General features: G+C 38.1%; 2 protein-coding genes across 3 annotated transcripts in view; one reads left to right on the top strand and one right to left on the bottom strand.

Moving 5' to 3' along the window:
* The window catches only part of arhgap23b (Rho GTPase activating protein 23b), a 70,338-nt gene extending 61,017 nt beyond the window's left edge, over positions 1-9,321 (bottom strand). The window contains exon 1 of the mRNA XM_036572973.1: positions 8,867-9,321. Coding sequence (XP_036428866.1) covers positions 8,867-8,875 — 9 coding nt within the window. The 5' untranslated portion in view covers positions 8,876-9,321. The remainder of the gene's footprint in view (positions 1-8,866) is intronic.
* A 282-nt stretch (positions 9,322-9,603) lies between these two features.
* Positions 9,604-27,280, top strand: LOC118809551 (kelch domain-containing protein 1-like). 2 transcript variants are annotated; one of them, XM_036572978.1, is made up of 14 exons: positions 9,604-9,712; positions 14,749-14,880; positions 15,280-15,350; positions 15,739-15,856; positions 17,341-17,453; positions 18,254-18,338; positions 18,646-18,744; positions 18,863-18,937; positions 19,999-20,057; positions 22,473-22,585; positions 22,676-22,748; positions 22,830-22,914; positions 24,476-24,555; positions 26,746-27,280. In XM_036572978.1, exons 2-14 carry the CDS (start codon positions 14,806-14,808, stop codon positions 26,873-26,875), a joined length of 1,176 nt encoding a protein of 391 aa, XP_036428871.1. In that variant the 5' UTR covers positions 9,604-9,712; positions 14,749-14,805; the 3' UTR covers positions 26,876-27,280. The 2 variants fall into 2 exon arrangements, with proteins under 2 accessions (XP_036428871.1, XP_036428872.1); XM_036572979.1 differs by lacking the exons at positions 9,604-9,712; positions 14,749-14,880 and having other exon boundaries at positions 15,286-15,355.
* The last annotated feature ends 679 nt before the right edge of the window (positions 27,281-27,959 follow it).

Genomic DNA, 27,959 nt, shown 5'->3' with positions numbered 1-27,959 from the left:
AGCTGCTACATACAAAGTAAAATAAGTTTATAAGTCTGTTTCAAGCTTCAATTAAAACATAGAATGTCCTTTACAAGCTTCAAATGTCCATGTTTAATCTAGAACAGCCAAAAAAGACACCACCATTAGTTTAGCGCTATCATACAACTAGAATGCCTTAAGTGCGCTAGCAGGAATTAGCATTATTGTAGACATGTTTATTTCCTTGTTTTCGCCTGAATTTTGACATTTAAAGCCCGAAATGAAGGCCTAGCTGTAACAATCACGGTTCGCCACTGGATTGTAGCATGTAGTTTTCACAATGATAATTAGTGGACTATAAGATTGTGTTAGCTACATTAGCCTTGTAGCTCTAGGGCAAAACTAAAGAAAGAAGCCTCAGATACCAAACATATTTTGGCAAACTGACCACACTTGGCGTAAAGAGAAAATCTGGAAATTTGACAGTTTGCCAAAATACTTCTTTAAGAGTGAACACAGACTAAAGTTTGGGCAGCTTCCAAATAGGTCAGATATCAACGCAGAGTATGTGGTGTGTGCCAGTCAGGGAAATCCTGCTTTAGAGCCAAGAGATGAAGCCAAATGCCATTATCAAGCCATTAGAATCTCATTAATGCATAGCACAGATGCCTGCTGGGCAGTCCAGACACTTTTGGAGTGAGAATAAAACACTAAAACCAAACAAGACATTCCAGTAGATATAAATACGCCGGTGCACCCAACCAACCTCATCCACTACAAAACCATACAGGGCCAGGCCAAGCCAAATGTAGCATGAGGAGCCCAGGCAATGTATTGGTTCCTCAAAAACAAGCTTTCACAGTGAGCTTTCACGTTTGACTACCTAGTGAAATCCCTAAGAGTATAAGGCATTCAAATAAGCCCTTGTTGCAGTTTATATACTGTCTCAAGGTGCAGAGCAAACACAAGAATAGCACAGTTTGTTGTTGCGCAGCAGTATTTGGACCTGTGTGTGTGCGTACACAGGCTCTTCTGAAGGCGAGAAAGTTAGAGATACAGAGGGACAGCTGTGAACCAAAAAGAGCAGCACTTTTTCTCAGCTCTCGCTTGCCATTTGTTGATCTGTCAATCACTCTTTAGGCAGTTATCCACAGACTTCAGTGCTGTCACTTTTAACCAGAGCTCTACTAGCATCATGACAGAAGCTCGACAGAACTGGAACAGAAAGAAAGACTTTTCAAACAACCTCATTACTGTTCCACAGGGACTTTAGTTCGAGTCCAGCCTAAAGCCCACAGATCATTACAGTGAATAAACAAACAGAGATCACACTACTTTGGAAAAATAGTTTGAAAGGAGGAAGAAAAACTTTATGCCTGTAATTGCTTAAACATAACTATCATTAGAGTCTGGAACAAAGATACTGAGAGGCTCATATAATGGAAGCCTGCTATGTTTTGTTACTTTGAGCAACAAAAAAATTTGATTTTGGGAAGCAGCACAGAAGGTGTGGGGCTCTTGTAAAGGAATAATTTGGTAAAAATCTAATTAACATAGTTGTACCCTTATTGTATCCTATGTATTCTTTAATATTGCACTGGAGTTACAAAGCTAAGATGTAGCTAAGAAATTGTGAAAGCTCACCAAATAGCACTGTGTAAACTGCATGCCTAAATCATCACACATCTGCCAAACCAAATTCAAACCACATCAAGTTGTTAAACACTCTCAATTAGATTTACTAATGTGGTTTCTGACACTGTATGACAGCTATCTATGTAAGTACATAAATACAGAAACACTTTAGGCTTTAAGATGACTGCTACTGTGCAAATGTCAGAGCACCCTTAATTTTTTTTAATTACCTGTCAAAAAGTACAAGTTATTCATTTTTCAGGAGATACTTCTGAGGAGATTAGATATAAATACGTGAGGAAGGGGAAAGTCAAAAGAAAATAAGTGGAAAAACAGGAGTTTTCAAAACTTGAGTTGCAAAAATGATTAAAAGCTATGGAGAAAGTGGGACTCCTAACAATGATGCAAGAACTGCTAGACCACCAACACTGTCACCATAAGCTTTCGTCTTTTCATTAGCCCCACTCTTGCTTCAGATCTGAAAAAATCTACAGGTATTTCTGTCCATCCTTCCACTCTGAGAAGACAACTCAATATTATGAGTCTGAAACGATGTGTAGCTGTCAAGAAGCTGTTACTAAGAAAAGAAAATATACAAAAAGGAAGAAAATTTGCAAATCAAATGAAGAAGCTACTGGCGTTCTCGAACAATGAACTGAGTTCAGACCTCAACATCACCGAATGTGGGACTACTTGAATCATGAGAAGCAGAAAATGCAACCAACTTCTAAGACTGAACTTGTGTAGGTGTAGAAAAAAAGGTCTACACAAATAGGTCTCCCCAAAAATGCTGTAATAAAGACAAAGCGTTTATTAAACTAAACACTGAAAATGTTGATATTATTTTTAAGGCATCTGTGTATTTTTGTTAAATATATGTTTCCAGCTTTTTCTTGTCACTGAATTATGAATAATGTGTACTTAATGGCTGTTTTTACTGGAAAAATGAAAAAAATGTCTCTGACGTTTGCACAGTACTGTATACTTGCCCACTTTTTGGGGTTGGGGATGGGGGTTTTGGTTGGGGGTAGGAGGCATCGTTATTGTATAACTGCATTATTGTATTGTATATATTGCATACATATATTGTTTTTTGCCAGAATATTCCTTTAATTCTGTGAAATGATCAGTTCTGTGTGTGGGAAAGGGAGTGGAGAGCTAGAAGGAGCCTCTAGGGCGTGCCCACCAGTTTCAGAGATACAGAGAATCCAGCATGGGAGGTCCTGACCCATTAGTGCAGTGTGCTGAGCTCGTGTAAACATGCGCATACGCACACATACAAACACAGCCTTTAACCCTTAGAAGTCACAGTTACCTTCAGCAAAAACAAAAAGCATGTTGACATTTTATATTAATTCTCACTCATGGCTCATTAAATAAGCAGAGAAATTCTGTGAGAAGTGCAGATCCTGAACTGTCAATCAGCATCGCCTTTGCATTCAGAAATAGAAGTGGAGATATTTTATTATGATTTGGACTTGATGAAAAGTCATTATGGTGAGCAGAGTCTTGTTTAGCCAAAAGAAAACCCATCCCCACATTTTTGTCATTTCTTAACATTGAAACAAAAAACACTAAAACATCTGAGCAGAATGCAGACTCAAACCACTAGACTTCTAAGGACTGTAGAGAAATAGTAAAAGATAAGGTGACCCATCACTCCAGTACCAGTAATACATGTCTATAATGCTTTACACTGAAACAGACAGACACATAAAGAGAGGCAAACAGAGAAAGAAAGATTCAGTTTACTGCAAACGACAACTCTGGAGAGAGAGCAACCTATGTACATGATAAAGAATGAATGAGGCAGGGAGAGAGGGAGGCCGAGAGAGATGTAGAGAGAGAGAGAGAGAGAGGGAGAGAGAGAGAGAGAGAGAGAGAGAGAAACGTAATTGCCACAACAGTGGATCCGAGCGGCAGGATGAGTCGGATTGGACCCTTAAGGCAGAGAGGACCCAACTACAGCTAAGCAGGACAACTCAACCTCTAACCACACGCACGCATACACACTTCCCGCTCACATAATTTCTGCACTGAAGACCATCGCTTCTGATCTGTAACTCTATCTCTAGATCTCTTTTTTCCTCCCTACTTCCTCTCCGCTCTCATTCCTTCAGCTTGCGTCTCTGTCCCGCTCCCACACCAGCGTCCTTCCTTCTCAAACAGTTCCTAAATGTTCTCAGAACACATTGAACACCATTACTACTTCTCCCACTTGGGAAAAACATTCCTGGCTTTTTTTAAATAAAAGAGTTTGATGTAGTGTGTATAAATGTTTAATGTCCACTCTTTAGTCCATACAGTGCATATTTGGAAACAAAAGCCCTATTCAAGCTGGACTAGTTTTACCTGAGGAGGAGCTATAATTTGAGTGATTACAGATGAGATCTGTGATTTTAATCCAGTAGGAATGTGCAAAGTCTGTAGTTTTTACAAGTCAAATTACATTCCTATATGCCAAACCCAGAGCTGTCTTTGTAGTAGTAGTCCTGTTCAAACTGACCTCATGGCAATGTAATTACAAAACATGGTAACAGACATCAAGACCTCTGTTTTTGGCGACTGGAAGAGAAGGCTAACCGCTAAAATGTTCGACATGACACAGTTCCTTTTTCCTTCCCAGTTCCTTTATTGTTGCACAACATTTTTGCTTATGGTTTATTTAGAAAGACAGGGAAAATTAAATATCTTGAGGTCTCTTGCTAGGTGATGCGATTTCTGTGTTGTTGGGCAGCATTTGGTAATTTGAATGAGCTCACTTTACTAGCCTAATGCTAGTTTATCTGGCACTAACTGGACATTATTTTTTGTTTATATGTTTGGAGCTGTTTAATTTTGATCTTAATATGACATTTCAGTCCAGGTTGTCTGGGGTAAATTGGAGAAATTACCCTCAAAAATGAAATGTTGGATTTACTTAAAATGTTATGTCAAGTGGTTCCACACAGCTGTGTTAAGTAGCTTCTAAGATATTTGATCGAGTAATATTTATGTAATGAATTCAAGGAAATCACACTTAAGTGACCTGAGGAAATTCTAACAGAACTGATTATTTTAATGTACTACCCAAAAATGAATTGTTGGACTTACTTAAAAATATTATATAAGTGGTTCCACACAACTATGTTAAGTATATGTTCAAATGAGTAATATGTACTCAGAGTATTCAAATAAATCATAGACAGCTGAGTTCTAAATGAACTGCACTGATCATTTTTATGTAATACTACAAAATTCGACTTAATATGGCTATGTTCTAGTGTTTAAACTAGAAAAAAGGACATAAGTTCTACATAGTTACATTAAGTTATTACTGTGCTACTAAGCTGCAGTAGTTTTTATGGTAACTCACTCTTACAACCAACAATTATGTGGTTAAGCAGCGAACTGTGTTGTAGATGAAAGGTGCACACAGAAAGGAAGGTATAAGCCAGTGAGCAGACAACACAAAGAGGGTGAGTGAAACAAGTAAAACAATCTGCAAATAGATGATGCTAAGATACAATGAAAAGGATCTTAAGTGTACCTCAACAAGATCACACTGACCAAACAAACACTTGTTCAGTAACTCTGATAACTTGATGACTTTCATTGAAACACCATTAACTCAGTTTCACTTACATGCATCATATCAGCCTGTAAAAATTGATGATTAAAACCAACTGCGGAGCAATTTTTTTGAGTGTACACAGATACTTTATCCTGTATGAATCAGCCAGTTAAATCTCTTACCCATTACATTACTGGACCTACTCTGGTAAAACTAATCCAGCATGAAAAGGGCTTAAGCTGCTAAAACAGACCATTTTGAATTAATTGTTTGCTGTTCAGATGTGATGCAATGACAAATTTACATAAATCTGTCTATTCTGTCTCCAGCATTTTAGCTCAACCCATTCATGTTGATGTTATAAGGAGTGATTCAGCCTGAATTGCTTTTTGAATGATGCAGAATACAGAGTGGCCTTAAAGGCATTGTCACAAAAACAGTCTGTTTCATTCTAAGGGATAAAGAGAGGTTGGAAATAGCCATGTAACAATGAATTATGAAAATAGACCTCATAGGAACAAAGTATAAGAAAAACACTGGGCTCTTAAAAAGAAAAAAACTTTCTAGCATTTGAAAGCTTTTGAGTGCCAAATGGGAATATAAAAAGCACATCTCTGTCAGCATCACGTCATATTTCTGGTCATTCCACTATGTCTGAAAACACTACTTGTCTTGCACTGTCTACCAACCCCAAGTGATCTAACCTCTGCTCCGTCCTGTCAGTCAAAGTCGAAGCAACTCAGCAGGAGGATCGCAAACACTTCAGGACAGCCAGTGCTTTAAGAAAACTCCCAAAACTGGAATTTTGTTGGTAGAATTCACCTCTCATTACCTTTTAACCTATAGAAGTCAGAATGACAACAAAAGCGTGGAGTAATTCAATGTTAATTATTTCTCCCTTGTAGCTCACTGTACAGACTCTAAACATTTAATTGACACCATGTTTGTAGTAGAAGAGATACTTTACAAAGATTTAAATATGATGAAAAGATATTGTGGGTACAACCTTATTTTGTGGAAAGAAAAAATGAACCTTTACATTTTGGCCATGTTTCTCTCATATCTTGATATCAAAACATGAATATATTAATACAATAATATATGTTTAAATATTGTATTTACATTTTAATAGCACAATGAAAGATCTTCCAAGAAAGCGTTTTAGGAATGAATTGAATGAAAACAATTTCCATTGAGCTGGGCCAGTAGTTCCCAGTCCGGATCCTGGACTCCCCCTACCTCCACACTTTGGCTTTCCTGGCTCTAACAAATCTATACTTCTGAAAATAAAGGTGCCATAAAAGTTTCTTTGGACCGATGCCATAGACAAACCACCTTTCAGTGAAAGGTTATTTAAACTCTTGAACCCACAAATTTAAAAGGTTCTTTAACCCAAAGTAGTTCTTCCATGGTATCGCTGCAGAGAAGCCTTTTGGTACCTTTATTTTTAAGTGTACCTCACCTCAGGAAGAACTTTTGAATTGGCTTAGTTGAGTTAAGTGTGTTAGAGCAGGGAAAACACCAAAACATGTACGCACGGACCAAAACAAATGTCAGTAAGACAAAAAATGGTCTTATATCGGGCCTTAGCGACTCATTTTTCACACCACAAGCCAACAACAGGAACACAAAAAGAGGTGGGACCACGCTATGTGAGCCAAGTTTCCCAAAGCATCCTTGACCCGATGTTCTAATGACTCTACAACAATCACTGCAGGTTTTTTTTTTCTTCTCCACATTCATGGCCATTGAGCCAGTTCCTGTCCCATATGCCTTGGATAGGCTTTACCTGGAAAGTCTTGTGCTACTAAATTGAAATCAATGATGAACTCATATGATTTTCATGCGGTGACACATCAGACATCAAGTTTAAACCACCAGAGAGAGGTTTGCTGGGAAATTCATCTGACACAACATGCACACCCATACATTCATAGAGTAACACAGTCACCACGCACACTTTTATGGATTTATGGAGATGACTTTCTGAGACATCTCCATAAATCCATATATAGACGTTTTTGGTCTTCCGGCCATGGACTGATTACCTGGCTTGAATGTACACTAAAAATGAGATGCATTGAATTTACTTTATTCAAATGTGTACATTAAATGTGTACACCTGCAGAAAATATATGTTAAAATTATGTAGCAGTAGTGAGGCACTGAAATGAAAATCCTTGGGCGAAACTGAGACTCAAGACACCCTGAAAGTGAAAAACGAAAAAAGCTGACATTAAGTCAAACCAGTGTATATAAAACAAACTTCCTAAAATGATCACAGTTTATAGGCTACAGTATGAGCAGTACGAGGCTACAAAAGGCACTCGCATGCTAGCAGGTAGGCCTACTTCCTTTTCTCCTTCTGTTATTTTGCTGCATTCTGCAGCAGGATATTGTGCTTTCCAGTGGTACCATATCTGTAATAGAGAAGTTCTTGGGTGTTGTACCCTCCACTGTGTGAAATACCTCCTGGTATTCGAGGGGTCCCATGTTCTACGCTCCAGCTTTGGCTGACTGCTAACTCACTCACCATAGCAGTGCTTATGCTAGCTTCAATGGAAACATAATGTTTGTTTTAACGATTCTTCTTTTGTAAATGCTCTTTTTCAGGTTGGTAATGTGGTCTTCCCCACATTAACTGAGATATTACACATTTCCCCTTTTGTCTTTGGTTTGAGAAATTAGTAACAATTCACTGTTTCTACCAAACTCAGCAGGTTTTCAGATATACAAATATGCTACGCCATTTTATAACTTTTTTCAGCAAAATCCCGGGCATAGTGACAATTGCTAGGCTATGAAGGACCAACTGGGTGAACCAATTTGCTTCAGTGCCACCCTGAGGCAGACCAGTGCTGCCTCTCTAGTTAGTTAAAAAATGCTGAAGACAGAAGCTTAATGATTGTGGGTGAAGCGGCTATATAATGAGCTTTCCCTGAGTTTGTATTTGAGTGCCTTTTTTTAGACAGCCTAATGTCATAATAAGTTTATTTTCAGGTATCCCCCAGCAATTTGATTTTGAGACATACAGCGGGTCCAAGAGGTTAATTAGGGGGTTCTGGACCCCTCAAGACCCCCTGTATTTCGCACCTTCCCTCTCTTGATACTCGGCATCAACAGTGATTACAAATTGCTTGTTTAATGTTTCTCGTAGAAACCGTTTCACTGTTGATCTGCTACTGCTCAAACTGTTTGAATGCAGTGAAGGAAAAAATCAGCATTTTTTATTTTCATTACAATTAAAGTTATTTGTGAAGTGGCTGAAATTTGGCAATAATTACTTGGCAATAATTGTGCTGTGTAATATATATTATTCAAATGGAAATAATGCACATTAAAGTGTACTCTCTGACACTAAAACTCACAACAAAACAACAAAACAAAAACAACACGCAACCAAGAAATGCAACCAATTTGGCCTGCTAAGTCTTTCAAAGGTGGCTCTTCCACAAGAACAAATGCGAATGACATTGTACAGTGACTCTCCCCCTTTTTTCCTGTCTAGCCCCTCTTCCTTCTCTGTGGCTTGTAGGCACACTGTTGCTCCAGTGGCTGCCAGCAGGGCTCACCGGTAGGTACGCCCCTGGAGGGCATGAATGTTAATGGTACGCGCTCTCAGGGCGGTGTACCTGCTGGAATATTTGTGAGTAAGCGCGTACGTGTTTGTGTATATATGTGTGCATGTATATATAAAAGCCACCTCCACCTCCTTACCTGGGCCATGTCTTCATTCAGTGAGCTCGCTGAAGCTTCCTAGACGCTGACATGACAGTGATCCTGCGCCGTTCTCTTCACGCACACGCTCCAGGACAGGGGACACACGCTCCTCTCCCAAAGCAGCATGCTCTCCTTCCTTCTGTCTTCCTGAGCTTCTTTCCTTCTGTCTCTGTCCTTCTGTCAGCGGAGTCACCAGTGTCCTATGAAGATTTCCTCTTGAATTCAGTTTTTCCTCATACTCCCTATCTCTCTCTCTCTCTCTCTCTCTTTTTCTCTCTATGTCATTCACTCTGTCACACGGTAAAAGAAGAGGGACGTGTGTAATCCTCCTTTCTTTTTCTTCAGGTCACAGGGACGCTATACATGCGCTCCGCTCTTTCTCATACACTCCTCCTCTCACTCTAAGCTGGTTTCATCTCCCTGCCTCGGCTCAACCCTCCCCTCCCTCTCCCTCTCTCTCTCTCTCTCTCGCTCCCTCGCTTCCCCTCCTCTGCCTCCCTTCCCCCCCCTCACCCCTCAGCACCCCTCCCCCTGCCTCCCTCTCTCCCTCCCTTCCTGTGATGGTACAGTACACATGCCGCATTACCGGGAGACGAGAGAGCGGGATCAGAAGGATAGTAAGAAGTCACATGACTAGATACTAGTGAACACGCACTGGATCCTCCAACAGCTGCCACGCCCATTCTTCCAATACAGAGAGAGAGAGAGAGAGAGAGAGAGAGAACCGTCGCTATTGACAACCACCACTCTGATCCTACTGCTGAAACCCAGCCATATGGTGGCTCCTGCTGAAGCCTCATTGGACAGCTTCTGCTTTTCTGATTTCAGGCCTGGGTGATGTGGGTAATGTAGTTTTGAGAATCTCTCACCAAAATAAATTATTGATGCATGTGTATCCAAGTATGGCTTCTGAAAATAAGTCCCACTCTCATGCTTTCTCTGACTCTCTCTTACACACAGATACAGTTTGAGGTACAGACATACACACACACACACACACACACATACATACACAGATGCACATTCAGACAAGTACAGAGACAGACAGATACACATATATGAACCCAGGCACACACATACAGAGCTCAGTGACACTATATGACTTTAAAATAAAAAGTAAACAAGTCTTTAAAAAATATCATCTTATCATACCGTATCTTTTACAATGCTATATATTCATTTTTGAACAGAATAATCAATTTTATCATCCAGAAAATGTCATGAGATGCAACCTTGCACTAATGAAAATCAGTATATTTTGACTTATATATCACCACAAAATACTGTGTATAAACTGAACATGTGCACCCATTCTTGGGCACCTGTAAAGTCCGCTGTCCTTAAACTCAAGTTTATATATATATATATATATATATATATATATATATATATATATATATATTTCAAATTAATACACATTATTATAATAATAACACGTTTTCATGATTTTCCTCGGATCAAATCACTTGCCTTATTCCAACATTTACAATGGGCTACTGATTTTGCAACACAGTAATCATGACAAAATATTTTATTTTGAATTTTATGCAAGTACATTACCCTCTATACATATATGGTTGGACAGTATGTGACATTATTAAACTGAAAGGCATAAATGCCAACAATAATTTTTTTTGGTACATTGAATATTTGTATTCACACACAGAAGAGATCATAGAATGATGTGACATATGTTATTTATATACATATGTCAATGATGTGACATATATATATATATATATATATATATATATATATATATATATGTCACACAGGTAAATGCACAGACACAGATACACACACACACATGCGCGCACACACACACACACACACACACTCAGGCATTCAGGACATCCTCTGGCGTTTCCCTCGAACTGTATCACGGGAAACTCCCAGCCCTCAACAACAGGAAACTCTCTCCCAGTGTGGCCCTCAATGTTTCCCTCAATACATACATCTTTGAAACCTCACTGCCTTAAACTGGCTGACTACAGCCCTCACATGAAACCTGAAAAGCTGGAATAAATACAAACTAATTTACATCCACAGTGTTAGAGGTAAATACAGATAGACAGCAAATAGTTACAAAGCATTTTTTTTTCAAAATCTCTACTCAGTTTCCTTTAGCTTTCTTCAAGCCTTCCTGCTCATGTTAATGTGTCTGAACAGCTGTTGCTTGGAAGTAAAACAGACATGAGCAAAACTACACACTTCACTTTAGGACTTCTACTGCACTCACTTCGATCAAGAGACTTTAACTTGTAAGATGGCGACATCTAATGGTCGTTTGCCTCCCAGCAGATGCTACATAATTGTTCCTAAAATCACTGCAGGGCAATGGTCATTTTCTCTGAGTCTCATCTCTATTTGTGTACTTGATGACTCTAATCCATTCACATTATTCTTGGTTATTCCCTTGAGACAATGACTTACTTTTGTATCATTATTAGATCTAAACATGAATGTACTTTATCTCACATCTGAGGTGAAATATTTCAGCTGAAGATAACGTTATTTATTTTACCTCTGTTTATTATGTTTATTTTGTCAGGGAAGATATAGATTACCTCATTATCTCAAATGACAGAAAATGCTCAGAGAGAAGCTGGGTGTGTCCACAGTTAAGGTGCCTTTTGTGTCCTACTGACAGGCCTATTACCCTCACAAATATGCATGTAAAGGTAAAATACATTTTAAACATAGGTAAAGTAACCTATGTGTCTGTTTCAGTTTAATAACTGTATCTACAGCTCTTTCCTGTGTGCCTTTTTCCACAGTTATTGTTAGACTGTACATTCAAGTAATGCTGCAACAAACAAACTGTGGATTAGGAAGTGTAATCAGGCGTGTTGGGTATAGATAAATGTAAATAAAATAAAGCTGTAAATGTATTTACCAAGACAAAAAGGGCTTACGAAAACAAACAAAAAAGCTGACAGCTCTGAGTAATGTTAGTTCATTTGTTAGCTAACTATATAGCAAATTCTAATGTTTTTAAGTTAATATGCTGGCATAGTAAGTTTTTTTTTTTCTTATAGGACTGCCTTATTACAATTACATAAAATTGTGTTGAATTCATTCATATAATTATATTTGATCTGAACAGTAAATTATTATTATTATTATTATTATTATTATTATTATTATTATTATACACTATGCACTCCATCTTGAAACAAATATTCAGATGGAGCTACAAGCTATAAAAACTCCACTTCCCTGCCTGACCCGTGACTGTAACCACGGCAACATAAGCTACCCAATGCAGCGGCTTTTCCGGGGGTTTTTTTTGGTTTTTTTTTATTTATATTTTAATGTTTTATTTTCTGGCAGGGGTCGGACTTTGATACGACGTAAGATGTAAAAGGAAAAAACTACAGAAGCTAAAGCTTCTAGCTTCTTTTTCGCCAGGTCATTTTTACTTCCACCTTAAATCGTGTAGTAGCTGGGCGCTGTACAGGCGTCAGAATGTAACTGCTGCACCATTTAAGGCGGAAAGGAAACTTAACCCTAACCCTAGACACCCCTAGGCTCTGCCACTACGTAACTGTAAACATTTGTGTTAGTGTGTATTGATTCGACAGAATAACAAGTGTTAGCTATCATGTAAAAATAGCAACTTGGCCATTTCAAGCTTGTGTTGTAAACAATGAACAAGAAAAAACAATCACAATTATTTATTTATACATTTAATCATCAGCCAAAATTGACAGCTCTAACTGTGACATTGACTGACGATGTTTACATTTTACGTAAAACATTAGAAAGTTCTTAATGTCCTCATACCATTAGCTTGGATTAACCACATTTTGTGTACTTGCTAATTCAGTGCTTAAAAAACCCTGTTACTTTCAACCCTGTCATTCATTTAAACTACTGTCAGCAGAGAGACCTTTTAAAAATGGGTTCCTGAGATTGGTTAACACATTTTTAAGGAAAATTCATGTTTTTGAAAAATGAAATAATAATGATATTTTTAAGAGTTACCGGCACCCCAATAACAAAATAACTAGCTGATTTCCCTCTGCAGTCCCTGGGCAGGTAAACATAAAAGACACCACAAGCTGTTGCTCTGTTACTGATTTAGTTTGGTATGTAGATAAAAATCTTGGTTTACATATTTCTAGCAAATCTCAGATGTATGCCACCATCTTCTCCAACAGAATAAGATCATTTAGGTGAAAAACTTACTGTCAGGTCCTGTATAAGTATTATATAAGTCATTAGTATTTGGACAGTGACACTATTTGTGTCATGTTGCCTCTGTACACCACCACAATGGATCTGGAAGGAAGTAGTCAAGATGTGATTGAAGTGTAGATTTTAATTTAAGTTTTAATTCAAGGGGTTTATCAAGAATATTCAATTTTCTACATAGTCCCTTCATCTTCATAAGCTCAAAAGTAATTGGACAAACTAACAATCATAAATACAAGGATTATTTTTAAAACTTGAATGCAAATCTTTTGCAGTGAATGACTGCCTGAGGTCTGGGACCCATAGACTTCACCAAATGCTGAATTTCCTCCTTTGAGATGCTTAGACAGGCCTTTACTGCAGCTGCCTTCAGTTGCTGCTTATTTGTGGGTCTTTCTGCCGTCAGTTTTGTCTTCAGTAAGTGATAAGCATACTCAGTTGGGTTGAGGTCAGGTGACTGACTCTGCCACTTAAGAACATTCAATTTCTTTGCCTTAAGAAGCTCTTGGGCTGCTTTTACGGTAAGCACTATCCTTTCAGTTTTGCAGCATTTGACTGAACGTGAGCAGAAGGTAGAGCTCTTTACAGTTCATCCTGCTTCTTTAGTCACATCATCAATAAACACCAGTGACCCAATTCCATCGGCACCCAATTCCATGCTTTAGATCATGAGACCTCCCTTTCCTTCTCCATACTCTTCCCCATCATTCTGGTACAAGTTAACCTTGGTTTTTATCTGTCCAAAGAATCTTGTTCCAGAACTGAGAAGGCTTTTGTAGATGTTTTCTAGCAAAGTCTAGCCTTTCTGTTCTTGAGTGTTATCCATGGTTTACATAGAGGTAAACCCTCTGTATTTACATTTATGCGGTCATTTCTTGATTGTAGACTTTGACAATGATATGCTTATGTCCTCTAGAATGTCTTTTCATGTTTTCTGTGGTCTTCCAGGCATTTTGGTGTTGCTGAGCTTGCCAGTCCACTCCTTCCTTTTAAGAATGTACCAAATTGTTGATATGGCCGCTCCTAAAGTTTCTGCTATCTCTCTGAGGGTTTTTTTTGTTTGTTTTTCAGGCCCAATGATGGCCCCCTTCACTCCCACCAACAGTCAGATGCATTTTCAATACTTGGAATCAACTCCAGACCTTTTATCTCCCTAACCTGTCACGAAATAACGAGGAAACAGGACACACCTGACCACGAAACTGCTTTTGAGCCTGTGAAAATGAAAGGACTGTAATTCCTAAACAGTTAATGCAATATGTTTGTTGAGCCCCTTGATTTAAAGCTACAAGTCTACACTTCAGTCAACATTGACTGCTTCGTTTTAAATTCATTGTGGTGGTGTACAGGGGCAAAATGACAAAAGCTGTGTCACTGTCCAAATACTTATGAACCCGATTGTATCTCGGGATACATTCCTCAGCGAAAATACGTCCAGCCACGTGTGGATTTGGATTTAGACTATTTACATTCCGCAAGAGCAGCAGAGGGTAAAGGTTAAAAACAATACATTTCAACACATTTCGTTTTTCCTTTGCCTCTCTCTCTCTCTCTCTCTCTCGCTCTCTCTCTCTCGCTCTCTCTCTCCCAGTCGAGGTTGTCCCTCAGAGTTTCCTGTTAGCATACCCATCCTGAGTGTAAACAGTGCAGTCCTAGCTAATTCCTGTTCCTGCTTCACCCAGCGGCTCTGAGCTTCATCACTGACCGAGAGCAGTGCGCTGACAAACACGGCGGGGCTGATGGAGGTTCCAGCTCGGAGTGACCACACGGCTGTCCTGTTTGGAAATGTGCTGTACGTGTGGGGAGGCTGTCAGGTAAAATCACGCCAGTACGAGCTACACATCACACCTACTGTAGTCAGTGCATGTGATATAAGGTTACAGGGACGGACTACACGTTACATCAGTGACATTTCACCTAGACTGAACCCAAAAAGTGCTGCGTTCAACTTACTTGACTCAAATGTGTTCATCATTTCCACATAAATCATAAATCAGCACATTGTCAAAACACACAACTGCTGCTGTAATATATTTAATCATGGAATTGATGTACATGTTTCACTCGAGCTGATTCAAAACACTTTTATCAATGCAAAGTTCACCAAGTTCATTTCTTTTTCTCACCAGCTTTGATGTTTTTTTATTCTCCTTCCAAGTTCAACCGGACATTATTGAGTATTGTTTGCCTCTGCTTTGCTCTTTTTTGCTCAGTATGTGAATGGAGAAGAAGTTGTTCTACCCAGTGATGAGATCTGGCTCTATGATATGGAAAGTGGACTCTGGTGAGGTGAAAAACACACCTGTCTGGTTTTTCTCTGAGCTGAATTCCTCTCTCATTACCACCAGCATTACTCAGACTCATGTATTCTACTTTGATATCGAACACACACAGCGTTCTCTTCAATAAGTGTGTGATCCTAAAATCCCCGGCTTGTATTCAGCCACAGATCCCATGCAATACAAAGGGATAATGAATTCCTTTGAAAGGCCTTTTATCACATATTTTTAGCAACCTGTTTTGTGCTCGTGTCTTTTTGGCTTGGTGAATGGTTTTGTTCTTTTTGCATGCAACCATGAAATGACTTTGGAGTTTTGCTTTATGCCACTAGTGGCAACAACACTGAATGCAAACAACCTTCTTTCCCCTAAGATTTTGTGTCTGTGTATCAGGGCTCGCAGGGGAATGGGTGGGGAGGTTCCTCCTCTGCTCTCTCAGACATGTGGCTCGTTCCTCCAGGGTGTGCTCTATGTTTTCGGGGGCTGTGACAGCAATGGCCACACCAACCAGGTGAGCTGTTTTTGCCAGGTATGAATGGAATCAAAAGCATTTAAATGAGCTTTGGCTAGAAGCTATTTGTACAGTACACTGCTATAGGCTGCTGCCTTTTCACACAAAAGTGTTTATCTCTGTTGTACCTGTCAAATAAATGAGTGAAGAAATAAAAAAAAGAGTCAAAAAGATTTAGAGCTTACACAACGCTATTTAGAATCTTTTTTAAACTCTTTCTACTTCCATAGCTGCAGGCCGCATAGCTACTGAGTGGAGCATCTGAAACAGGCAGTCCATTATTAAAGAAGTGGTCTAACATGTTTGTCCAGGCAAATGCATGAAAGAAAACACGATACACACCTGTTGCACAGATATGCAACAAGTGCTTAGCTTGTATTGTGACTGAAGAAGCCGAATATTACAAATATTGCCTCTAGGGATGCACCAATCATGATTTTGTATGGTTTGTTCCGAATCTGATTTCTTTAGAGCCAAATTGGCGGATGTTTTTTATTAGCTTTTTTTTTTTTAACAAAAGCTCACACTGTGTGGACTATGAAAACACAGTAGCACATTCACAGTATTTTCTGTTTAAAATCACAGTATAAAGAACATTATTAATAATGAAAAATCAGTTGTCTGTTTAAATAACATAAATCAAGTAAAGTGTTCGTATCAGTGGGGGCAGTCATGGACTGGAGATTAGGGAACCAGCCTTGCAACCAGAAGGTCACCAGTACGATCCCCTAAACCAACAGTACGTGACTGAGGTGAGCGTCCCTTGAGCTAAGCACCCAACCCCAAACTGCTCCCCCGCTGCTCCGGGCAAGTGTGCTCACTGCCCCCCAGTGTGTGTGTTCACTAGTGTGTATGTGGTGTCTCACTGCATGGATGGTTTAGATTGCGGAGGTGAAGTTTCCCTGTTGTGGGACTAATAAGGGTCACTTAATCTTATTGTACAGCCCTGCCTCTGAGTGATGAAGAGGATGGGTAAGAATAAAAGCATGAAAGTTTTACCACTTCCAGATAACATACTCTAGACCCTACTTCACTTACAGTCGTCTGCAAAAGAAGTATAAATTTCTGGCATTTTTGTGCTAAATTTAGTGCACAGTTCCTATTTATTTTCTGGGTTTAACATATTGAGAAACAATAAAACATAAAATATAAAATGTGACATTTTGCACAAGCCATAGTTTATGTTTTATGTTTTTACAGTTCAGTGAAAAAACAGTAATTGGGCATTAAAATGTGCAGAAGTGTGATCATTGCTATTGGCTTATTTTCATAAACTTATTATTTACATATTTTCACTTATGACCAGGGGCCTTCAAACATTTACTTATGATAGTACTAACCACATTCATTATACTCAGTTAGTTATACAGGAAGATGAACTGACTGAGGTGACTAAAACCACTGACCCACATCAGGTCGACATGACAATGTTAGTGTGGTTTGTGCTCTTTTCCAACAATTTTTATTTTGTGCTGTTTTGACAGATGTATTGTGTAGACTTGCAGGATGGAAAGTACACCTGGAAGAAAGTGACAGGCTATGTGGGAACCCCTCCCTCCCCCAGAGACAGGCACTCCTGCTGGGTCTACAAGGACAGGTATTTGAAAGGACTCCAAGCATACCCATGCAAAAATGTAAAAAAAACATTACATTTAATGTAGTCTAGAGTTTGGAAGACATTAACTATAGATTACAATAAAATTTGTTTTCAAATGGAGCTGAACACTTGTGGGTGTAGCCATTTTTACAAGAGATAAAGTCTCAGTGTGACTTCATCAGTCATTTAACGTCTTAAACCAGGGCTTTAAAGGTGGCCTGTGAGGACATTTGATTTGGCCATTCCAGAAAGTTACACTTATGCTACCCCTCACCCAATGAGAGAGCCAACATATTTTTATACTATATACAATTTATTGAATTCTTACATTCTTTTTACGTTTTATTATTGAAGTATTTTAATAACAAAATAGTGTCATGTTTAAACACATTTTTTTGAATCACATTTTTCTTTATATTTTTGTTTTTTTTGGCACCACAACCTTTGCAGTTTGGACACACAAGACAAAAAGTTTGGCCACCTCTGCCTTAAACCCTAGGCTTTTTTATTCTGTATTAATCTTAAGACTTACTATTCAATAGCTAGTGTGAATTATACAGTAACTACTATAAAACTAATTTGTAAAGTAACTGTGGACCTACATATGGGTTCCTTGGAGCTTAAGGGGTTAAATTACTGCAAAACAAGCACACAAATAAAACTTTTTAGCTGAATAGTACAAGTAACGAGGTTACATGCTGTGATCGTTTAAGTTTTGTAATTAATGGTATGGTGTAAGCAAAAATAAAGGTAGAATGCAGCTCGTTTGTAATACGTACATCTGTATTTTATTTGTTCAGGCTCATTTATTTTGGTGGATATGGATGCAAAAAAGATAGACAGGTCAGCAACTTCAAGAGCTTCACAGTGGACGAGACCTCATGGGTAAGGACAGATACAGTAGCTCCTGTTCTGAAAACAGAAATATGTTAAATCTGTTTGATTCAAATGTCTACATCGTTTACACATTAATAAAATATAAGGCATCAACATGATTTCGTCATTCAGTTTAATTGCTTTTGATTAAAAATCAACACAGGTATACTGAAAAGTAAACTGAAAGTCTTACTATGAGAAAAAGACTTACTATAAAGAAACTGTACACTCGAATCAAATAAATTCAACACATTTTTCAGTCCCAATGGTGAGTTTAACTCTAGGCCTTTTGTGGCGCATTTTGTTTTCTCCATAGGCGGTTATTGGTAGTGAGTTTTTCCAGTTCTGGGGCTGGAATAATGAAGTTTATATGTTTGAGCCCAGCTCTGCCACATGGACTGAGCCACAAACCCAGGTAAAGGGACGCATTCCAGCAAAACCGTTATTACAGAAGAGTCAAAAAGAGGACCTGATTAGAAGCGTCTAATGAGATTTTGATTTGTTTTCCTGTTATTATTGTTCCTCTATGGCAGGGCCAGCCTCCTGAGCCAAGGTCATCCCATGCTAGTGCCACTCTGGGCAACAAGGGCTACATCTGTGGAGGACTGGTGAGTAGATGACAGAATTGCTGTAAAAAAGGAAAAAACAGTAACTGCAGTTTTCCCAAAATATGATCAAAATGAGGTGTCAATGTTATCTTCCTGGTTCAACTATTGCCTGTTTTAAAGAAAACAAGAGTGTGAGAACTGGATATTACATTTGGACAACCACAGAACTTTGAAGTTGTTTTCAGTTGTATGGTTGTCATATTGGTTGCTCTTTAATGTTGTACTTTATCCTAATTAACAGTCAAAACAGGAAGCTTACAGTACTTTGCAAAAGCCAGAGAACACCCTTCATTTATTTAATTTCCAGTCAAAATGGCCATTAGGTACAATTTACTCACTTTTCAGGAGACATTCCTGAGGATATTAGATATTAGATAATCCACATTTATAAGAAAGAGGAAAGTAAAAGGGCAATAAGCAATAAAACATAAGTTTCTAAAAGGCAGAGTTCAAAAAATGATTAAAAGATACAGAGAAAATGGGACTACTGACTTTTGTACAAGACCTGGTAGATCACCAAAACTGTGACCACCAGATAAACAGTACTTAAAGCTTTAATTTTTTAAGAGAGAGGAAATCAAGCTCCTGTCCACAGGTGTGGAACACCTGAAACAGCTCAGTACTATGAGTCTGAAAGGATATGTAGCTGTAAATAAGCTGTTACTGAGAAAAGGAAACAGACAAAAAAGAAAGTTGAAAATCAACCTCAGAACAACAGACTGACCACTGCAGAGTCCAGACCTCAACATCACTGAATGTGTTTGGGATTACTTGGATCGTGAGAAGCAGAAAATTCAACCAACTTCTAAGACTGAACTTTGGTAAAATATCCCTGCAGATTTCTTTGAAAAACTGAAAGCAAGTGTCCTAAAAAGAATGGAAGTTGTAATAAAGGCAAAGAGAGCACACAATAAATATCAAAACTGTTTTTTCTCTGATGCAAAAAATAATAACTTGCACTGAAATTAATGGCCATTTTGACTGGAAAATAAATAAATGAAGGTTGTACAGGCCATCGTTTTGCCATGAGTAATATTTACAAAAAATTCTTCTCATTCCAGGAAACAGAAACTATAGACATTCACTGTTTAGACCTGGTCTCATGGACATGGTCCCATATGTGAGTACTGTCCTTGCCTTTTCCTGTGATGGCCTACTTAAAGAGTTAAATAAAAATGTTCTTGCCACATAGATAATGTTCTGTTTTGTCTAGTCTGGTTTATAGTTGATTAAAGATCAACCATGTATGTCAAACATACTGAGACATGTAGTTAGCTAAAAGCCAACATAACACATAACCCACTGCAGCCGTATAGAGTCCTGTATGTTTAATGCAGAAGACTTAAATGCTTTTGCATCACTGGTATCACTATATGAACATATAACTGACAACAAAAAGCCCTTTGGTCAGGCTAAAAACACAAAACATATCCCTTACATCCAAATAGAGACAGACTGGCATGAACTTCATTGTTCTGTGCAGGTTAGTGGCAGACGAGTAGTAACAATACAGCTGTATTAGCTGCTGGTTGCTGAGCAATAGGGAGACCTTTGCAAATATGAAAGCTGCTGTTACTATTTGCATACTGCCTGCTCTTGCACAGGCTAAATTTAAAGTTTCAGTTAATGATTCATATGTGAATAGACTGTGAATGTACTGGGTGTAAAATTGATACATGCAAAATGATGTTATAAAACTCACTTCTCAGCATCATATTTCGAATGCTCTGTTAATATTTACAGCAGTATTATGAACACAATGAAAATATGATTATTTTGTTTCACAGCATAGAATTTCTATGGCTTACATGTCTGAAGCATAACACTGTGAATGTAACAGCCGCAAAAGTATCTGTGCAGTATTATAATTGGCAAATGCTGTAATTGAATCATTATTACAAGCCAAAGCAGTAAAGACAGTCCAGTTGCCCCAGCTCACATGGTTGTATGCTTTTAAATGGAGCAAGTCTTGGAAAGTGGGCAAAACCTGGTCAATTTAGTAAGTGCATTTGGAGAATATCAAAAGACTGTATTAGTTTGCAGTGTTTAGTTATAAAATACAGTGCGTATCAAGTGATGGCTCTGTTGAACATTGATCAGGACCTCTGGATAGTCTAGGTAATAAGTTATTGTGGTGTCAATTTTGTTCCAAATAAGAGGATTTTGACCTCTTTTCTTGATTCTTTGGTCTTGAGAAAAACAGTAGTGGTTGTATAACTTAGACATCCTTCTGCCCGTCTGAAAAAAGTGAGAAATTCCAGATGCTGGGTACAATATTACACTGTGGTTAATGGATTTCTAAAGAAAACACAACCATCACTTTTCTAAACACTGAAGGTACAAAGGCGGCACAGGACTGAAGCCCACACACTATTCATCATCATCATTCATCATCGTCTCTGCACATGAACTCTCAGGTCTATCTAATTTGAATGGCTTGCAAATTTGCTATCATATGGTTGTTATGGTTTTACACACACACACACACACACACACACACACTATGTATTTTGTTGTATAGTGCAGTATTGCACCCCTCAACTCCTTTATGTCCTTTATGTGTTTTTTGTCCATCAGTGTTCTCACACTGTAATACCCAGCATACACTATGCAAATATATTGTAGCATGGGGGGTCCACAGAAGAAGCATAGACAACTCAGAATTCATACCCATATCATAGCTTTAGAAGTGACTCGGCAGCCAGAGTACAAGGGAGGAGAATCACTCTTATCTCCGCAGAGAGGAAATCTCTGTTTAAACCTATAGCACGGCCACAGCCCACTACAGAATCCTGCCAGGGTTATGAATAAGGACCCAAACCTGAATGACTGTAGCTAACACTCCCAAACACAGTACCTACCCGAATCGCATACTTGAAAATGCAACCAAAAACTTTTATTTTCTGTTATAAGAACTAAACACAGTCCAGCTAAGTATGAGCAAAGCATCATGGGAACAAGAGCATGCTCTGACACCACTATATCATTATCCCTACAGCACTCAACAAATCCTGACAGCTAGCGACTGATCTCGAGACAAATAAATAAATCTGTGGTGCTAACTAGCATTATAGCTCTAGCTTCAATTTGGCTTCAAACTTATTCTGTTGTTAAAGGAATAATTCAGTTGAAAAATTAGGCATCAAAAAAAAACAAAAAAACAACAACATTCAAACAGCCACGCGTCTGCAACAAACCACTTGTCTTTCTCAATTTATTTCCGCCTTCAAGATACATCATCAGAAGAGGGTTTTCCTAGTTTTTAAACCAGGAAGTCTGGTTTAGAGAGTACCTGGGCACTGAGGTATGAGACGAGTAGGCATGTATACAACTGATATAACCATGGTTACATTTTTTGTTTTGGCTGAATTGTCTCTCTAAATATCTTTAAATAAATTTAAATTATCTTTAAATAAATGCCTTAAACTGTAGGCTTATTATTCAGTTATTAATTTTTTAAGACTTATTATTCAGGAGCCACTCTAAAACTACTATGCAGGTAACTTGTTGTGTGGATTTCTGTGTGTGATTTCAGGGAGCCCCTGGCCAATTCTCTGCCAAAAGGCCGCTCTCTACACACGCTGACCCCTATGTCACACAACACACTCTTCCTTTTCGGTGGTCTCAGCACTTCTGGACAGGTTCTCAGTAAGTTCAGAATTCAAAGGTTTTATTGGTGCACATATACATGTGCTGCCATAATGCTTTTTGCAAATGCTGTAATTTGCCCCTAATTAGATGATAGCTGGGAATTTGACACTGCAACGGGAGAATGGAAAGAGAGGCAGCATCCTCACAAAGACAAGCCCAGGTAAGATTGATTGTGTGACCTTAGCAAGGGACATTTTGAAGAAAAGATTTTGCTTTGCTGATTGACTGTATCTACACATAGGTTATGGCATTCAGCAGTACAGGGGAAGGACAACGATGTGGTGGTTTTTGGAGGAAGCAGTGACTATGTCGTGATAATGGATTCGGTATGTACATTTGGTAAAAGAGAGCCCTTCATTAAAAGCAGTAACACAGTACATTTCATACAGTGCATTTTCATTCATACAGCCATTAAGTACAAGTTATTTGTTTTTCAGTATTGGGAACAAGCAGAAAGACATTATATTTAATGAGAGAAAAAGAAAATTACACTGAAAATGTTTTTTTTTTGTCCACTCTTTGCCTTTGTTACAGCGTCCATGTGTTTCTGGAGCCTTGTTTTCAGTTTTTTTCAAATAAATCTGCAGGGATATTTTTCCACACCTCCAAAGTTCAGTTTAAGAACTTGCTTGCATTTTCTGCTTCTCACAATTCAGTAATCCCAATTACAAACTTAGACTCATCAGTCCATAAAACATGACTCATATCTCACATCTCTGTCCAGTTTCTAGTGTTATAGGGCAAATGATCTTATTTTTGGTCTATTTTCTTTTGTCAGTAAGGGCCTCTTGTCAGCTACACATCCTTTCAGACTCATAGTGTTGAGTTGTCTCAGTTTTAGACTTTTTTTCAGTTCCCTTTAACTTTCCCCTTCGTTATGCAAGTGGATTTTCCTATATACAGCCTCTTCAGAAATGTATCCTTTATCCATTTTAGACGCACAAGAGAAATGCAGTTAAGGCGTGTTTGGGTAGTTAAGCTTGTGTGAATGTTAGAGTCTTTTTGAAGGATAGCAGAATGTCAGTGAGAGCTTTCGGAGCAGCTGTAACTGGATGATTTTAGGAGTGGAAGGATGGAACAGTTAAAGTGCAGCAGGTGCACAAAAGTAAAGAGTGGACAAATTAAATGCTGACAGATGTGATAGAATACTTTGGAGGCTTTTGTACTTGTACTCAATGAGCGTTTTACATTTAAAACCAATTATAGAAAGGGTAGTCTCTAAACTTGGCACATCACAATAAGATGATTCACAAGAACATTCAGAGACAGTAAAGTTTAAATGTTAAGTATTTTAACATTAAGTATCAGGTGACAGCAAAGGCACAATGTAGTTAGATTTAAATTATGTGTCACTTCTAGCTTATTACAAGAAGCAGAGAACATGCAGATTCTAAACGTTCAGTCAATACCACATTTGTGTTTGTAAGTGGAAGAGAACATACTTTAATCTGAGTCTTTTGTGGAGAGAAAAATTAGTCTTCAGTCTTTTGCTAGGGATGCACAATGATGTCAGAATTATAATAAAAATAATATGCTTTGGATAGATAGTTAGACTTGAGTGACATAACTGATATTTGATGACACATTTATTGTAGTCTGGAAGAGCAGCAGGATGTTTAGGTGACGTTGGGCTGTTATGTGTACATTTTATTTATTGTACTGCACTTGTAAGCCTCTACAAATAAAGATTATGCACTAGCTCAAAGCACTGTGGGAGGTGAAGTCTTTTCACTTGGGAATTAGCTGAGGCCTTGACTGTATATTTAACTGTTACACCTCTAAAGAAAATACTGCAATTATCGGTCTTTACAAAAAGCTCACCCAGTGAATCAATAAAAACGTTATATGTTTGTCATTTTATGAATTTCCACGGATCTCTCTGCTCAGATTGCAGCACTCAGGCGTCCGTCTCAGAGCCACTGCAGAGATGTGCTGGTGTTTCAGACGCAGCCCTACTCCCTGTCCAGGTGAGCGCTTTCAGACCCCAGCAGCAACAGGGCAACTTCTAAAATGAATCAAGCCAGTTGTGATGCCTTAGTTGTGCCTGTTGATATGTTTTCAGACGTCACTGTGATATCAGAGTCTTGTAACTTAGCTATCCTCTACATTTCATACTGAACAGACCAACAGAACAATAGAATTACTTAGATTTCATTAGTTACTTGGAATAAAATCTTGCTACATTAATGTACAACCCTATTTTCAAAAAAGTTGGGACGCTTTGCAAAATGTAAATAAAAACAAAATGCACTGACATGCAAATCATTTAAACCCTATATTTCATTGAAAATAGCACAAAGACAACATATCAAATGTTAAAACCGAGAAATTTTATTGTTTTTTGAAAAATATATGCCCATTTTGAATTTGATGCCAACAACACGTTCCAAAAAAGTTGGTATAGGGGCAACAAAAGGCTGGTAAAATTGTGTAATGCTAAAATTGACAAATTGACAACAGGTCAGTAACATGACTGGGTATAAAAGAGCATCCCAGAGAGGCTGAGTCTTTCAGAAGTAAAGATGAGGAGGGGTTCACCACTCTGTGAAAGACTGCTTGGGCAAATAGTGCAACAATTCAAGAATAACGTTTCACAATGTAAAATAGCAAAGAAATTTTGCTTTTCATCATCTACAGTACATAATAACATTAAAAGATTCAGAGAAATCTGGAATTCTGGAGAAATCTCTGTATGCAAGGGACAAGGCCAAAAACCAGTATTTACTGGCTCTGATCTGGGTCCTCAGATGGCACTGCCTTAAAAACAGACTGATTCTGTAGTGGAAATCACTGCATGGGCTCAGGAACACTTCTGAAAACCACTGTCTGTAAAAACAGTTCATCACTGCAACCTTAAATGCAAGTTAAAACTCTAAAACGTAAAGAAGAAACTGTATATAAACAGGATTGAGGAATGCTGCCACCTTCTCTGGGCCTCAGCTCATTTAAAATGGACTGAGGTGAAGCGGAAAAGTGTCCTGTTGTCTGACAAATCAACATTTGAAATTCTTTTTGGAAATCATGGACATTGTGTCCTCTGGGCTAAAGTCTTGTTATCAGCACACAGTTCAAAAGCCAGTATTCATGATGGTATGGGGGGCATTAGTGCACATGGCAAGGGTGATGTCACATCTGTGAAAGCACCTTTAATGTTGAAGGATATATACATGATTTGGTAACATATTCTGCCATCCAGACAACGTCTTTTTCAGGGAAGGCCTTGCTTATTTTAGCAAGACAATGCCAAACCACATTCTGCATGTATAACAACAGCATGGCTCCGTATTAAAAGAGTCTGGGTGCTAAACTGGCCTGCTTGCACTTCAGACCTGTCATCACTGATAAAATTTGGCACATGGTTTAAGTGATTTGCATATTATTGCCCCCTTCTTTTTTTTACATTCAGACAGCATCCCAACTTTTTTGGAAATGGGGTTGTACAGTAAATTAAAAAAACATTTTTCCTTCTTCTAAAACTTACCAGTTCAGACATATAAAGTTACAAGAGCTCCAGCTTTTCCAGTGACTGCTTAAAGACTATTTAACCTCTCTTCACAGTAGCCATAAAATGGTTTGGAGGTTTTTTCTTCAGTAACCCTGAAGGAATATATTATTTATAATATCAGAAGTCAGCTGCATTTTCATTTTCTTAGGCAGGCTTGCAAGACTACATTTATTAAAGTGTGTTATTGTGTTTGAATGCTAGTATTTATTGTAGCAGTTGTACACCATTTTTTAATATGAAGAAAGCTGTAGTTGTGCTACCTGTTTCATGTGGGCATAACTATCTTTGTGGAGTGGTGTGAATTGTTTTCACAGCAGGGGGTTTCTTTCTAACTTAAGAATAACCAAGCCACTATGCATTGTTTATCATGTAATTACTGAATAATCATTCTTGGGATGTTTAAGAGCTTAATCTGATAAGTTACAGTGAAAAAATATTTGATTTGATTAATTAAAAATATCTGTGATATGAGTTGATTTCCATTCCACTGGCAATAGGGGGCAGACAGAGGCTACCAGGTCATTTACATGGGTCCTTGGCATTTTTTCTAGAATAGAATAGGATACTGCAATACAGTCAGGTATTGCTCTGCAGACATAAGGCTTTTCCAGTAATGATGTTTGCCTTAATGAACCATTTTTCCTTTTCATAGATTATGTGAGGACTGCATAGGAAAACACGCATCTGCTCTACAGGAGCTAGCATCATGCTTACCGCTCCGAGTTCAGGAAACACTTCACAAGAGGATGTCGTACTTCAGCACACTTACGAAACAGCAGTAGAAAACCACCTTCACATGAGCACACATGGATATTGCGTAAACAGCATTGTATCATCTTCTTCTGGTCTACTGTTGCAACATGCATTTAGAAACAACAGAAAGACTGGAATGTATATTTTCTATCTTGGAAATTATTAGCAGCTTTGTTCATAAATGCTAACAGGTTATTACTATGTACCTCTTTTGTATTATCATGTACATAAAATGACAACAGATGTGCCTTGGTTTTAAAGGAATCTGCAGAGATGTATATTGTTGATGTTTAGCTGTAAATGTTTACTGTATCTTGAAAAGCAAATAATTATTGCAATAAATGTCTGAAATGCCATGCTTTTTAATCAGCCACCAAAAAAGAATTAAAGTAATATTGGTTTGAATTCTGTGACTTTTGATGAAAAGAGTTACTTTTGAGGTCCAAAACAAATGTGAGAAATATCTGATTGCTGACTAACCAAAGTTTAAAGATGATGTTGCTGTGGGAACACAGGATGACCAAAAGCACATTCTACTTGAATCTGTTTAGGTATGTAAAATATTCATGCTACATTTTACCCTGTGTTAGTTGGTGCACTGTTCTCTGAGAAAATTGTATTAAAAAGCTACTTATCTGGGCAGTAATCTGGGAATTTATTTGCTCAAAAAAACATTAATATTAGAATAAATTAAAATAAGTTGTGATTTCACATATGGCAGTGTGTTTGCATAACCAGTTTACATCCTCTCCTCAAGCCAGCACAGCGTTATTTGTAGTTGTCGTTCAATACCTGTTTTGGCTGAATCAGTCATTTATTGAGTTAAATCAGATGCAACAGTGGTGGATTTGAACAATTGTAAGTGATGAATAGAGGTGTCAAGGAGAAATCTAGAACCAAACCTGTGTTCTTCAAACTAGCTCACATCTCATTTTCTTTTTTGAAAACAAAAAATTCTTGTCATTTTTTCTGCATTGTCGTTTGATTGTATTTATTCTATATGGTGGCAAAAAACACACTGCCCAGATAAAAGGTTTTAAAAATATTTCGTGCCCAAGACTGCAGCGCTGTATGCTTTTATAAAATGTCTTAAAACAGGATGGCAGATTTTCC

Source organism: Colossoma macropomum, unplaced genomic scaffold (genome assembly GCF_904425465.1).
Source record: "Colossoma macropomum unplaced genomic scaffold, Colossoma_macropomum, whole genome shotgun sequence".
In the NCBI taxonomy this organism is placed as follows: domain Eukaryota; kingdom Metazoa; phylum Chordata; class Actinopteri; order Characiformes; family Serrasalmidae; genus Colossoma; species Colossoma macropomum.
Note: the sequence above shows the minus strand (reverse complement) of the source record. Positions and strands in the feature narration are given on the sequence as shown.